The sequence below is a fragment of the Eretmochelys imbricata genome, chromosome 9, assembly GCF_965152235.1.
Source record: "Eretmochelys imbricata isolate rEreImb1 chromosome 9, rEreImb1.hap1, whole genome shotgun sequence".
NCBI lineage: Eukaryota > Metazoa > Chordata > Testudines > Cheloniidae > Eretmochelys > Eretmochelys imbricata.
The window spans coordinates 75,711,338-75,726,746 of record NC_135580.1 but is presented as its reverse complement, the minus strand read 5'-3'; the positions used below and the strand labels follow the sequence as shown (position 1 = coordinate 75,726,746).

The 15,409-nt window shown below is 41.1% G+C and overlaps 1 protein-coding gene across 2 annotated transcripts in view; it reads right to left on the bottom strand.

Annotated features, from left to right (window-relative positions):
* Positions 1-15,409, bottom strand: part of BRWD3 (bromodomain and WD repeat domain containing 3) — an 88,296-nt gene that overhangs the window by 39,510 nt on the left and 33,377 nt on the right. For both annotated transcript variants that reach the window (XM_077826923.1, XM_077826924.1), the window contains exons 12-16: positions 14,550-14,590; positions 8,266-8,370; positions 6,149-6,302; positions 5,503-5,637; positions 4,930-5,058 (exon numbers count right to left, since the gene is read on the bottom strand). In XM_077826923.1, the coding sequence (XP_077683049.1) occupies positions 4,930-5,058; positions 5,503-5,637; positions 6,149-6,302; positions 8,266-8,370; positions 14,550-14,590 (564 nt within the window). The remainder of the gene's footprint in view (positions 1-4,929; positions 5,059-5,502; positions 5,638-6,148; positions 6,303-8,265; positions 8,371-14,549; positions 14,591-15,409) is intronic.

Sequence of the window (15,409 nt, the reverse complement as noted above, 5' to 3'; positions counted from 1 at the left end):
CAAACTGGTATCACGCTTAGGAATTTATCTAGTGCTTCGACCCACTGCCTCTTTGAAGAAGCACATTTCAAAAGCTATTAAGGATAAAGTTTAAAACTCCAGGTCAGCATGAGTGAAACTGACATACCAAAGAGAACAAAATGCAGCCAGACCAAGGCACTGGTGAAGCCAGGGGGCTTGCAGACAGTTATTACAGATGCTGGGAGGAGACATGCTGTGGTCACGGAACCTGAGCTACACTCATGTACTGCAAGGGCAAACCCTACCCTTGACAGCTTCCAAGTTCCTTGCTCTCAGCCTGCATTCTGCAAAGGCTCCTTTTGGAACTTTGGCACTGAGACCAACATGTCTAGTTTACAGAGCTCTAAAATCCACAAGGAGACACTGATTCTACTGTAGAAGCATTGTCAAGGAAATTAGTGTTAATTAAACACAGGAAAGATGAAAGACTCTAGTAAGCAGTTAGGATAATGCACTCATGCCTGAACCTTCTGAACAATGGGACAAAGTGGGATCAAAGAAAAGTTGCTCATAACATTTTCTGATTCTTATAACTATTTTGGTGCACAGCTAAGGAATACAGGGGGGATCAGAGCCAAATGGGGGAATGCAGGGCTGTGTTAGAGCAGTGCACAAGGTGCGGGGAATGGGAGGTGGTGTGGGGAATGCCCCTTTGCCAATCTTCATCCTTTCGTGCTGTGCTCTTCCACACCTACTGAGGAGCCAGCACACCTTGATAACAACCTTTATTAGCATAAGGGAACATCCTAACACTATGTTTTTGAAAATCAGGTTCAGTGGTTAGAGCTTTGACTAAGAACTAGGGTTCCAAAAAAGTAGTTTTTCTACGATCCCTCAAGGAATAAAAGGATCATCCTCAATAGGACCTTTCCTTTCTGAGAGCTCAGAGCAATAAGGACATACTTCGGAGGAAGGGAACTGGAGCCATCTGTGCCCTCCCTCCCCAGCTCCCTGTGACTGCTCAACTAGGTGAAAGGAGGGGGCTCCAAGGCTAACCAATAAGGGGGAAGGAATCCAGAACTCACCACCTTCCAGATGCTGCCTCCAGCAGTGGAAGGGGCTCCTCCTGTCCCTTCCTGCCTCCAACTTGCACGTCACTCCTCGCAGCCATGCCCACATCCCTCCCCACAGCCTTTCCTAGCTTACCAGGACCATGGACTGAGCGGCAAGGCAGAGGGAGGAGCAGGTGGATATGTGGAGAGGCCTTGGAGGAGCAGGTGCGGGGGGTGGTCAGAGATGGGTATGATGAAGAGAATGTTAGAGGAGTTGGAGCAGCGTAAGAGCAGCAGAGAGGAATCTGAGCAGTGATGGAAAATATGGGGGTGCTGGACTCGTGTAGGGAAGAATGGGGTGCAAAGGAAGGCGTGTCAGACGTCTGAGCAGTGGGGGATGTTGAGGGCTTCAGCTCTGTGCCACCAAAATCCCCCACATACATGCCCCCATATTTGTCCCCTTACTTCAAAAAAGTCCCCAATGACTTCATGCTAGTCCCTGAACTTGCCTGCATCCTCTCCCCAGCTCTTCGGTCTCTGGGTCCCATGCCAAAATCTGCCTCATCACAGGGATGGACTGAGGAGGGAGAACAGGGTTGTGCTGGACAAGCAGAGAGGCCAGAGACAAGGTTATGATGGGGGAGCGAAGGGACTAACATGAAGCCAATGCATTCTGCGGTCAGAGTAATCATTGCCAAGAAGCCAGAGGCAATGGAAGGGGAGTGCTGGGCTGTGGCACATGGGGAAGCAGAAAAATTATTTTTAGAAAACCAAGAACATTAAATGTCCAAGAATTTCGTTCCCTCAGAGTTAAGGTTATGCAGTGGTGCTTCATGCCCTTCCAGGATGGAGAGAATGGCTACACTGAAACTTCCGAAAATCAGGACATACAGAGTTAAGATACATGCTCAATTCACAATGCAAGCTTAACTCTGCCCACTTTGAATGGCTGTCCAATGTGCTGATAGCTAAGGATATGATTTAGTCATGGATATTCTTAGTATAAATCATGGACAGGTCACAGACAAACAAAAATTCACTGCCGGTTACCTGTCCATGACTTACATTATAAATACCCTTGACTAAATCGGGGGGGGGGGGGGGGGGGGGGGGGGGAGAGAGACCGGTGACATCACCACTTCCACCAGCTTCATCCCAGACATCACCTGGGATGTGAGAACAGATGCGTGCACACTCACTCTCCGTGGAAGAGCACGTCCTTCTCCTTCCCTTTCCTGTCCCTTTCCTTTTGCCTTCGGAGTCTACCAAGACTGTATATTTTGCAACACACCTGTAAGCCTGTGATCAGAAAGACAGCTAACTGTAATTCCCTAAACACCTGATCCTGGTACAAGTTTGCCAGGTCTCAGATTGGCTGATATCACGTACTGTGCTTATGTTTCTTCAGCAGTGAGGTTACAAGTGAGTCTCAACACTAGAGACAGAAGCATTTTCTAATTTTTGCTGTTCTTCTCCCCCCTGCCTTGTGTGAGCTTTTCTTGTTTTGTCTTCTAGGAAATGGGATTAGATTTTAAGAATAAAAACAATAATGAGACCTCCAGCCCATCTCAACTAAAAATTCTCTTTTCCCCAATAGGACAGTTATCACCATCTTTAATATCATCTAAAAAACTGTCATGCTTTGTGTGTATAAAAAGATCTTCTACACTTCCACAGTATGCATCTGATGAAGGGAGCTGTAGCTCACAAAAGCTTATGCTCAAATAAATTGGTTAGTCTCTAAGGTGCCACAAGTACTCCTTTTCTTTTTGCGAATACAGACTAACATGGCTGTTACTCTGAAACCTGTCAAGACAAGGGAATTTCCCTCTTAAAACTCTCTCTCCAGCTAAAGAGAAAAAGATTATCATTAAAATGAAAGCCTTACCTAATACTTAGGGCCCTTCCAAATTCACGGCCATGAAAAACGCATCGCAGACTGTGAAATCTGGTCTCCCCCTGGTCTTTTGTGTGCTTTTACACTATACTATACAATACAGATTTCACAGGGGAGACCAGCGTTTCTCAAATTGGGGTCCTAACCCAAAAGGGAGTTGCAGGGGTGTCAAGGTTATATAGGGGGGTCACAGTCAGTGTTCCCTCTAGTTTTTCCAGCCCATGTGCAGAATGATTTTTGTAGACACATCACCTTCATATTGGTGCACATAACAAAATTTATGGGGTGGGGCCGACAGGTTCAGAGTGTGGGATGGGCCTCAGGGCTGGGGCAGAGAGTTAGGGTGCAGGGGGTGAGGGCTCCGGCTGGGAGCGTGGGCTCTGGGGTGGGGGCGGGGATGAGCGGTTTGGGGTGCAGGAGGATGCTCCAGGGCTACGGTGGGGAGAGATTACCCCCCCTCCCCCGCTCTCTCTCCCCGCAGCAGCTCCTGGGCTGGGCGGGGGGAGAGGCACATCTCCCCACCACAGCAGCTCCAGGCCTGGGGCCGCAGGATAGGTGCCCCTCCCACAGCAGGTCAGGCAGGAGCTGGGTTTGAGCCAGGGGAGGGGAGTCCTGGCCACTGCAGTTCTGGGCCACTCCAACTGGATTTGGGGCAGGGTAGGGATGCCCCGGCCACCCTGGGCTGCAGCAGAATTGGGGCCTGGGGAGGGACACTCATGTTGGACAGCTTCATGGCCACATTAATACCTTTGTCTCTTGGGGTCCATTTATTCCATATAAATTAATACAAAACCACCGTAGGACGAAGTCTAACATCTTCTCTTTGCTTAGGCTAAACTCGAGTTTAGGCTGGGTTTAGCAAAGAGGAGTTACCTACACCTGACCTATACTCAAACACTGAGCCTAACGCCACACAGTCCACCCCAGACTACTTTAGCCTTGCCCTGAGGATTACATCTGAGACATTGCCTTCAGGTATCCCTCACTAAGCTGTGGAGACCAAAAATCACATATGCCACCAAATGGCAGACAATCCCCCTGGCAAGAAGAGTCCTGTGCACTGCTATGGACACAAACTACAGAACTCAGCAATGAAATCAGCCATACTTGATTTCTCAAGGTACACGTGAACCTTTCCTCCTACCACAGGGAGAGCTTTTCCAACCTGCTCCAATTGATCCCTGTTCCATTCAATACAGGTACATAAAATAGTGAATGCAGCTGAAGTGCATGCAGATAAATGCCGCAATATCTACTTGGAACACAGCACAAACAATGGTACATTCTTGTAGTCGTTTTTCATGTCTACTTATGGGGCCACCCTACTGAACCATTCCCAGTAGCAACTACCAGCTCCAGAGGGCAGAATTAAGATTAAATTTCAGGAGTGCCTGTACTTTACACCTCCGTATTTCCTAATTTTCAGAGGTCTAAGAAAAGAAATCTGGAGCATTTACTATATATGAGTTAATCTCATCACTTTCTTTGATACAGAAAGGGGCAGCACTGAACAATAATTATATAGTTAATTTTCTGTTCAGTTTGCACTTGGAAGAAAGGATTTTATTGGGTCTCACGGAACATAACACCAACTGACCTCCTATGTTGGCAAAAAGAACTTGTGTAAAATTTGAAAGAATAGCAGTGACACATTTTGATCAAATAAAACCCTTCTCTCTTCCTTAAGAGGCCTACAGACCTTCCTTGGTGTTTTTATTGCTTTTTCACAAAGTGACACTTTTCCTTGCCACATTAAGTTAACATGTAGTGCAGGCTTGCATATATTTTCTTTTTTCAAGTCACATTCTCTCCAGGTTTGCCAAACATCCTCTATTCCCACTACCAAAAGATTTACTGTGGGATATTTAAACATATGCAGCTTTTGCTTTAGATAACCAGTGACTGCCACGTAATTCAAGCACCATTTAGAGCTCATCATGAGAGAAATACCATAAACAACACTTCCCAAACAAAACCAGCCCAAAAAGCAGAAAAAAGTCTAAGATTCAGTCAACCCACCTTTTCATAATATTTATTGCATCCAAAACCAAATAATAGCAGATGCCCATGTGAGTCTGTGCAGGCAAAATGCTGTCCATCTGGTGAGAATTTGCAATCAAAAACAGCACCATGGCCTTGGCCTTCAATCTGTAACGTACAAACACAGCATACCCATTTTAAATCATTTATTTTCTACACTAGCTTCAATATGATGATTTAACCTGCCCTACTTCAGATTCTTCAAATATCATTATATAACTGCATACACATTCTGTTTATAGGTCCCAGTTTAATATAAGATCCATCTCACACTAATGAAATGGAATTTCACTAATTCCCCCTCCCCATTTAGCTATTTTTTAACATTTACAATTCTCAGTTAAGTTTTAAATTAGTGTCCCATCTTTCCTAAACCTTAATGCCAACACCCTTAAGCTCCATTGTGAAAAAGTTGGTCAAAAACATTCCACTGATTTTCAGAGATGTAAACATGATAGTTTACCAAATGGCTTGGTATTATTCTTAAAATAATTCTTCCTTCCTAAAGCCTAGTTTCATACAAGTGTGAAAATATTCCCTGACAATTCTTACCATGTTAAAGTAATTGCGAATTTTTGTTCCTTTATCAAGGTCCCAAATGAAAATGTTCCCATCATGACCTGCAGAAAGCATGATCCTTTGGTCAAATGGATGTGCTTCTAAAACAAAAACTTCATCATCATGGCCCTGTGATGAAAGCAAAGTAGGAAAGGAAAGTAATGTTTCTGTATAACAGCTCAATGCGCAACTAAATATTTATTTTGAGGTCAGTGATATGTAATGTTATCAGATTAGAACTGTATCACTCTTCAGTCACTGTTCTAAGGACTTTTAGCTCCGTTTAATATCTTCCACGATCTCATAGCCCAGATTCCTAGCTGGGAAAAGGTGAGGTGGAGGCCAACAAAGAGGACTGCTGCAGCTCCCTGATTTTGGAACTACTTTAATACAAGCTGGCTATGGCCCTAAGAGGCCCTTATGTCAGCCAACAATTGCTGGAGAGCAACAGCACCATGATAATTTACTCTTTCCCCATAACACACACTCCTTAAACCAGGACTCAGGAGAAGCATACAGCTGACCTACTTCAGGAGTAAGGCATTACTTAGTGCATGGAAGGATGGCAGACTCTAGCCCTTAATCTTGTTCTAGTCGCAGAAGTACAGAATTTTGCAATACACACTGGAATTTTACTCACAGATAAACTATGAAGAAGCTGTCCCGTGGTCGAGTTCCATACTTTCAAAAGGAAGTTGTTGACCGCAGTGATGACAGTGGAATCATATCGATCCCAAGCCACCATAGTAACCTTCAGTTTAGTTACTTTGTCCTCTCCAGATACCAAGTTGTTACTGTGGAAATTCATAATTGAAAAGTACATCATACCTCAGTAACAATACAGCAAAACCTCTCGGTAGCAATTCAATTGGAAATTAGTGGGAGATTGGCTGTCACCACTATACTGTATACTATTGGGTATAACAGGATAGTGAAATTTGATTGAATCTGAAAATAAATAATGGTTCATGCAATTCAAGAATATATTTTGTTGTGGTGGAAGCAGGATACAGGAAATATTAAATACATTTGACATTAACCTTAATCCTTCACTTCTCTATGTGAGTAAACCAGCTCTATTATTAAACATTTACATTGCAGCAGCACTTACAGGCTGCGACCAGGTTCAGCTCCATTGTGTTAGGTACTGTACAAACATATTATGAATGACAGACCTTGCCCCAAGGAAGGAGGTAGGAAGAATTTCTCTCTCTTTAGTCCTAAAATAAATTTTTGTTTTGAAACTGTGGAAATTTGTGAGATGCATGCACATCCAAGCAATTTATAAACACTTGGAATTCATAATCATATTTACAAAACTATGGAAAATTTGGTTTATATTGAAAGATTTTCCACTCTCTTTGAAACACAGTAGTTTCAGCTCCTGTTCTATGTAACAGATCATTCTTTTGCCTAGAAAATTAATCATTTCCCCTTTTTTCCAGTAGGCACTTTTTCTTTTCTTTTCTTTTCTTTTTTTTTAAACATCCACCACTGTTATGTGCTATAGTAAAATCCATCACAAGTACCTACTGGTTAAATAAATCTAAATTACAGTTAGATGGCCACCTTAGAGATGTTTAGTGCTACACATGTAACTTTTGAGAGAGACACATATTTTCTGCAACAGCACATGGAAATGAACGGAATTGTCCAGCAGGTCTTTCCCATCTCTATTTTCTATGCCTGTGTTTGTTCTAATACTGGGCCACTTACTGAAGTCATTTGAACAACATGCCAAAACAAACAAACAAACAAAAAAAACACCCAGAAAACAAAACAAAACAAAAAGCACCCTAAAAAATTAAAAACCCAACCAGCATATCAAATCTTACATCATGTTGCATCTCCAACAGGAAAAAAAATAATGTTAAAAAACACTATGAAAACATTCAGATAAAAGTCTTATAACCATATTCAAAGAAGCAAAAAAGAAATCCCAAAATATATTTTAAAAGGGACATAATATGGAAAAAAATAAAAGAACAAAGTTCAGACCTTTTCAGCATTTTTCTGCTCACTGCCATTTGTTTTCAACTAGATAAGACTATTTCCAGAATGACCTCACACCCTTTTACCGAAAACATTAATTCACTAGCATTCTAACTGTAATTGCAGAAAATCTTCACTGTACATTAATGACGGGGTGATCCATGGAAAATTACTGAATTCATATGATTCAACACCGAAATGAATCACAACATGTACTTTGTTTATATTTATCAATTCTTAGTTTAGTTTTAATTTTTATTATAATACTTCATAGTATATAATAAATATAATATGGCATCTTTTGTAAAAAATAAAGAAATCCTTGGAATTTAAGGCCACACTACAGCAACTACAATTGAATCTTCACTGATAGGTGGGAGAGACCACACTTTTTTTGTGCATATTATAAAATGTGGAGCTCAAACTGCACACAAGTGAGGTTCCACTACAGCTTCTTTCCACGAGAGAGACTATTCAACATTCTAGTTTCTTATGTAAAATAGGAAGAATGTGCCATCCATGGGAGTGATGAAACTGCTGAGTAGATATGTTAACATAGATTAATTTCAAGGTTAATTAAAATGTTCAAAAGAACTGTGTCATTTAATGGACAAGGACACAGCACTTTTAATACACACCAAACTACGTGCATTGAGATTAATTCAGAATATAAGAGAATACATTTTTCAAATTAGTTGATGGAAAGGTTTTGTTCTTACACATAGATGATGGCACAGTATAAATTAGTGTTTTGTTTTCTTTTACCCTGTCATTTTAGTAGCCATATCCAGGACTATACTCTTCCATTCCTGCTGCTGGTATTGCCATATTCTTGCTGTTCCATCTCTGCTCCCACTGACAAATCTTAAACTGTAGACAAATGTGGAAAAAATAAGTCATGTAATTTGTCAGCATCAAAGCCAGAGAATATTTAATCTTTCTTTCTATTTTGTTTGCACATCTCTGTTCCAGAGTGTAATGAGAAAACAATGAGTTTATATTTTTTCTATTAGATATTGTACACAAGATTAATTACAGTTACAACGAGCAGATGGACTTGGAGTGAATTCAATGTTGTATTTCATATAAGCTGCACTCTCTCTTTTTAATGACATCAGCAAATCTCTTGAAACAGTTTGAAACGGCAGCAGAAAAGAAAATATACGGCCAGGTTCTACTATAAATTACACTGTATTAACATTTGTACAGATTATCCCCAAATCTGCAAATTAATCGTCCTGTTTGTGAAGATGAATGTACATAGCTTTATTTTTCAAACTATGTTAGGTTAAAAAGTTAAATATTTAATAAAAATCACACACACCTACATAAAAGTGTCATGGCCAGGAATGGAACAATATTTAGGGCTTTTTTAATCATAGAGGAATTCCCCAAGTATTGTACATTTAATTCAAGGGTGCCCAGCAACATTTTTTACTCTTAAAAAAAAAAAAAAAATCACCTGAAGCTTTCAATGTAAAAACCCAAGCCTGCACAATTCTACTCTAATAAGTGATGGTTTCTTTTTTTTTTTTAAATTTCATTCTTACTGTAATGGAAAAAGAGGGGGGGGAACCCTATAAATACACTTATGCTAGGTTCTTGCTTTATTTTGACTTTATTTTCTTTCAAGGACTTATTTCATTACTCCTGTAATCTAAATAGGGGGTTGTGGATTTTATATTAAAAGCATCAATATAACAGGCTGAGTGGGGAATTTTCAAGTGTCTGAGTGACTTAGGACTTTCAATGTGACTTGTACGCCTACATCACTTAGGCCAGATCTGCATTAGGAGCACTTTGCTAATATAACTATAGCAGCTCACTACACAGGCAAAGCACTTCTACCGTCTACACAGCTTATACTGGCAAAAAGAGCACACTATAAACTATAGGAGGAGCTTTTTGCTGACACAGCTACCTTGGTCAGAAATCACACCTTTTCATACCCCTGGCTGACAGAGCTATGCCAGCAAAGATTTGTAGTGCAGAGCTGGCCTTAGGAACTTTTGAAAATTCTACCATGGGCCTTTTGGTTTTATTCTCTAATTCTAACCCTAACAGGTAGGGACAACGTATATATTAGTTTTCTGCAGAGTGCCAGCCACATTGTCAGAGGACAGCAAACAAATGTGAATAAGACACACCAAAGGAATGATAGCCAAGACATTAAGGCTTTAGATCCTGGTCCTGCAAAAGTGGAACCAGTAAAAGGCTGGGGGTTTAGAGAGCAGATGCTGCATATGTACATTAACTACTTTACTTATTGTAATATGGATCCACAATAGAGTACACAGGGTAATATTCTTACTAAAAATCAGTACGGTCATTCATAATAATTCATGCCAGACCCCCAAGAAGTATTTCAGTTTAGGAAATATTAAGACTGCTCCACAATATTAAACTCTATTAATATAGTTCCTCCACACAATGACACTTGGGGAAAAAAGCGTACATAAACCACCAAAAAAAACGCGGAGAGAATACTAAGCAATACATGGAGAATCTGTATTCTTGTGAAAAGAATTGGACTGTAGTACTCTCTGCTGCTGATTACAAGGAGAACAATTAACTGAAAGCTTATTTTAGGCAAGTTTCTGAAATGGGAGGAATGAAATATGCTTTTGTTTTAAATGAATTGTTATCTATTTTATAAACAGATGTAATCTGACATTTGTACATGAAGATAAACTGCGTCTCCCACTCCTCTTGAGGAGTGGTCCTCTGCTTTATCCTTTACATACAAACCAACACAAATCACAGAGCCAAAAACATGGGGGACGGGGAGTTTCCTGGCTACTCCTACACAGTATTCAGAGTGCTAGCCGTGTTAGTCTGTAGCAGCAAAAACAATGAGGAGTCCTTGTGGCACCTTAGAGACTAACAAATTTATTTGGGCAAAAGCTTTCATGGGCTAGAACCCACTTCATCAGATGCATGGAGTGGAAAATACAGTCGCAGGTATAAATACACAGCACCTAAACACGTAGGAGTTGCCTTACCAAGTGGGTCAGTCTAACGAGACAATTCAATTAACAGTAGGATACCAAGGGAGAAAAAATTACTTTAGAAGTGGTAATGAGAGTGGCCCATTTCAAACAGTTGACAACAAGGTGTGAGTAACCATCATGCCATCATGTGCCAGCAATGCCCCTTTGCCATGCACATTGGCCAAACCGGACAGTCTCTACGCAAAACAATAAATGGACACAAATCTGACATCAGGAATTACAACATTCAAAAACCGGTAGGAGACCGCTTCAGTCTCCTTGGTCACTCAATAACAGACCTAAAAGTGGCAATTCTTCAATAAAAAAAAACTTCAAAAACAGATTCCAAAGTGAAACTGCAGAACTGGAATTAATTTGCAAACTGGACACCATTAAATTAGGCCTGAATAAAGACTGGGAGTGGTTGGGTCATTACAAAACCTAATTTCCTGTGTACTAATTTCCCCCTACTGTTACTCACACCTTCTTGTCAACTGTTTGAAATTGGCCACTCTCATTACCACTTCAAAAGTAATTTTTTCTCCCTTGGTATCCTACTGTTAATTGAATTGTCTCATTAGAACGACCTCTTACTTGGTAAGGCAACTCCCATCTGTTTATGTGCTGTGTATTTATACCTGTGACTGTATTTTCCACTCCATGCATCTGATGAAGTGGGTTCTAGCCCACGAAAGCTTATGCCCAAATAAATGTGTTAGTCTCTAAAGTGCCACAAGGACTCCTCACTGTTTTTCCCTACACAGTATGTCTGTCCCTACAGAACCTCCCAAAAGTTGAGATCAGCTAAGGTGAACAGCACATACATCTGAATACATGGAGACAGGAGGCAACATGTTTGTAACTAAAAACGTGCTTCTCTTGCATGATTTTCAGAACTCTGTTTTGCTGAACCTCAGGGCACGGGAAAGGACTATTTGCTTACTCAAGCCATTGCCCAAGATAGGCCTGACAGAAGAAATCAAATGTCAAAGAATTAGGTCAGATAGTTAGTAGGAGTTGCTGTTCTTGTCTTGCAGTAGTTTTATGCTGTTTGGAAAGCGTTTTAAAATATGCCAACTATTTGCTTTAAAAAAAAAAAAAACTAATGGAAATACCCCCAGAAGCCTATGTAATCGGGGGATATTTTTCTATTAAATCAGATATAAAAATAAAATAGCTCTCTTAATCCCAATATCTCTCTTACAGAAGTGAAATCAGTACATGATGGGGACAGGACAAAAAGGGAGCCTTAGTTCTTAATGTCCTTGCTTTTGTTAAATATGAAATGCTAAATTAAGAAAAAATTAGAGTCTAAATTAAATTAATTGCCTTCCACACCACCTTTAAAAAACAAAGGGAAGAAAGGGGAAATAAAACTGCCTTTTCATTCAGTATCACATTGGGTTCGTGCGTCTTTTTGGCCAGCTGCACTGTTGATTGCATCACTACGATGTTGATCCAAGCACATTTCTTTTGAAATCAAAGAATTTTGCATTGTGCCTAAATGCAAAGAAAGGATTGTGCAAGGGGGGAGGGGGGGTGTAGGGGGAGGGAGGGAGAGGACACAAGTAGTCTCCTCTTTTGTGTCTCAGTGTAGGAAATGGGAAAAATACAGCTCGTCTGAATTCAGGGACTACACTAACAAAGTACTACTGCCAGTGGTAGCTTCTCCAAATAGGGGCTGTGGTCATGGCCTCACCTCTTCTGAAACTAGCCATCAAAGCTGGCTGACTGTTGCAAGGGTGGTACAGTAACCACTCTCCCTGTGCTCTCTGGAGTTCCAGGAAGCATTGAGCCTGCTTTCTGTAAGAAACATGGTTGCTCTAAGGGTATTAGTTTGCACTAAAGCAAACAAAACCCCCACAACTTGCATATTTTTTAAAACTCGCTCTAATGTGACTAAAGCCACAGAGCTGACTTGATGCTATGTTTTAACCTGATGCAATTTCCAGCTGAAAAGTTATTAATGTTAGGAGAGATACAGAAACCTAGGCTTACTGGCACAGTTGATCCTACTAGAATTAAAAAATACAGATATGTCACTCAATGTGAACTTAATCCCACAAGGCATGGAACATCTCCCATGAGATGCTTAGAACCCTCAATTCCTGTTAAACTCAATGAAGACTGAGGGTGCTAAGCACTTTGCAGCATCACAGCCCTCTAAAGCATGACATTAAGTTTACTTGCTGGGTAACCTGTGTATCCATAATAATTCTACCATTTTTGTTAATCTTTCATTTAGGGCCAGATTCCAATACCCTTAGTCGTGTGGAACAGTACCACAGTCCATGAGTATGATGTTCATCTTAGAAAAGAGATGACTAAGGGGGGTGGGGGGCAATGTGATAGAGATTTATAAAATCATGCATGATGTGGAGAAAGTGAACAGGGAAGTGTTATTTACCCCTTCACAAAATACAAGAACCAGGCGTCACCCAATGAAATTAACAGGCAGCAGGTTTAAAACAAACAAATCTTCACACAACGCACAATCAACCTGTGGAATTATTTGCCAGGGGATGTGGTGAAGGCCAAAAGTTCAACTGGGTTTAAAAAAAAAAAGAGAGAGAGAGAGAAATGGATAAGTTTATGAAGGATAGGTCCATTAATGGCTATTAGCCAAGCTGGTCAGGGGCACAATCCCTTCTTCTGGGTATCCCTAAACTTCAGACTGCCAAAAGCTGGAACTGGACAACAGGGGATGGATCATTTGATAATTGCCCTGTTCTATTCATTCCTTCTGAAGCATCTAGCACTGGCCGCTGTCAGAAGACAGGATACTGCACTAGATGGTCTGTTGTTCTGACCCAGCACGCGCATCCTTATTGTCTTATGTAATCCCACTGTACTCAATAACGCTACTTGCGGAGTACAAGTCTACTAAACAGAAATAAGGATACCGAATTTAGCACCTGATTCGTTTTTTCAAAAAGAACATACTATTTTTAGTGGTTTACTCCTGGGGGAATTCTGTGCCACCACACAAAGCAGAATTTTCACAGAAATAATGTTCTGTGCAGAATTTCATTTTCCCCCGCAGAATCGGTGATGCATAACTGCTGGCCACTACTAGGGGCCACTGGACCCAGAAGAGCCAGGCTCTCCAGGTTGCAGTGAGCGGAGCACCCGGCCTAGCAGGAATGAAGGCCCTGCGGCTCTGGCTGCCGGGCTTGATCCTCATATGCCTGGGGACAGGAGAGGGCCTCGGAGACCCAGCTCTGGCAAAGGGTGAGGAAGGGCAGGGCTGCACCATGTCCCCTGGCAGGACAATAATGAAGCTGTGCAGAGCGGAGCCTGCAGCTGGGCTCAGGAGGGGGAGGGGTGCGTGTGCAGGCCTCTGGGCTGGGGAGCCCCACGCAGCCCCCTCCAGCATCCCCCAAATACCCTCTCCCAGTACACAGACCCCTCCCACACCCCCAACTACACCCTCCAGCATCCCCCAGCCATACCCCCCGCTCCCAACTCCCCATCCCCCAGGAAGCTTCCTTTATTTGGGAACTTGAAATACAGTAACCCTATAAGAGCAGGGTAAAAAAATGAGAATTGACTAAAAGACTGAAGTTTTCCCCCAAGATGTGCCCCGCTGGCATGTGACACAGCCAGACAGAGGCTCCAAACAAAAGAATAAAGAGAAACAGGACTTGGGCAGCCGTAGAGATTTCTTTAATTCTCTACTCCTGGGGGAATCTTTTTTGTTGTCTATATTGTTGCAGACATACTTGCTGACAGGTATTTTGAAACAAATTACCAAAATAACTGAAACTGACATTATTATATTGTGTTATGACAAAATATGCAGAATTTTAAAATACTGTGTGCAGAATTTTTAATTTTTTGATGCAGAATTCCCCAGGAGTAGTGGTTACACTTAGAGACATGGAATCCAGACTCAGCTCTGCCACTGGTTCACTATATATCATTGGATGAGTCAATTAAAATGAGAGGACCCTGTGTAAAGTATTACTACTGTTTTAAAACAAAAGACTCTCACAAAAAGTTGTTTGGAAAATTAAATACAACATGTCTTACAGGAAAAAGCCCAGAATACATGCTTACCTGTCACCATTGTTACAGAACTGAACTGCAACTACTTTGTCCTAAAAACAAACAAACAAACAGAGCAGAAAGCATTTTATAAATCTGGAATTCTTTTTAGATTTTTTAAACTAGTCAAATTTGATCTTTCCACACACTTCTTATAGAATTTCAGAATACAGAAGTAAAAATATTTGGAGTTAAATTTCCAGAAACAAATATTACTAGACATTATGATCTATACCACAAGTAAGTAGTAGTTAGTTATTGTACTGCCCTTGGAGCAGCCTGGGAAGAAAACTGGCTTAGGAAATCACAATCTCACTACTAGACTCCCCCACCTCTTCTTGTGAGGGGGTGTGCTGCAACAGATGTATATTTGTCACAGCAAACACTCCCAGATGTGTTGATATAGCTATACTGCCATGAGCATGAGCTGGAATCAAGGCTGGGAGCCGGTATGTTTTATGAACTCAGCATAACTGGGGAATTCCTAGGACCAAAGAGCCTTTCTCAGCTACAGAGGCCCAGTGAGTACCAACTCCCATGGAAGTTGGGGAAGGCTGTATTTGAGTTCAAAACCATCATGGTTGCTGGTGTTTTTGGACCAATTTTTTCAGGATCTGAGATCAATTTATTCGTCAAATTTCAACCATATTCCCATTTTTGAATTGTTCAGATATAGACATATTACTACAAATTTCTTCACTATTCATATTTTTGATTAATATTTCATGCAAACAAGTGTCAGCTCATGGATTGCTCACATAGCATGCTGGCCATGTGCCTTTCTTATTCACTATTCCTGACTGCTTATTTTAGTCAGGAATGGTTTTGATTCTGGTCCCTGACTGGATTACTATAATTAAAAGAAAAATAAT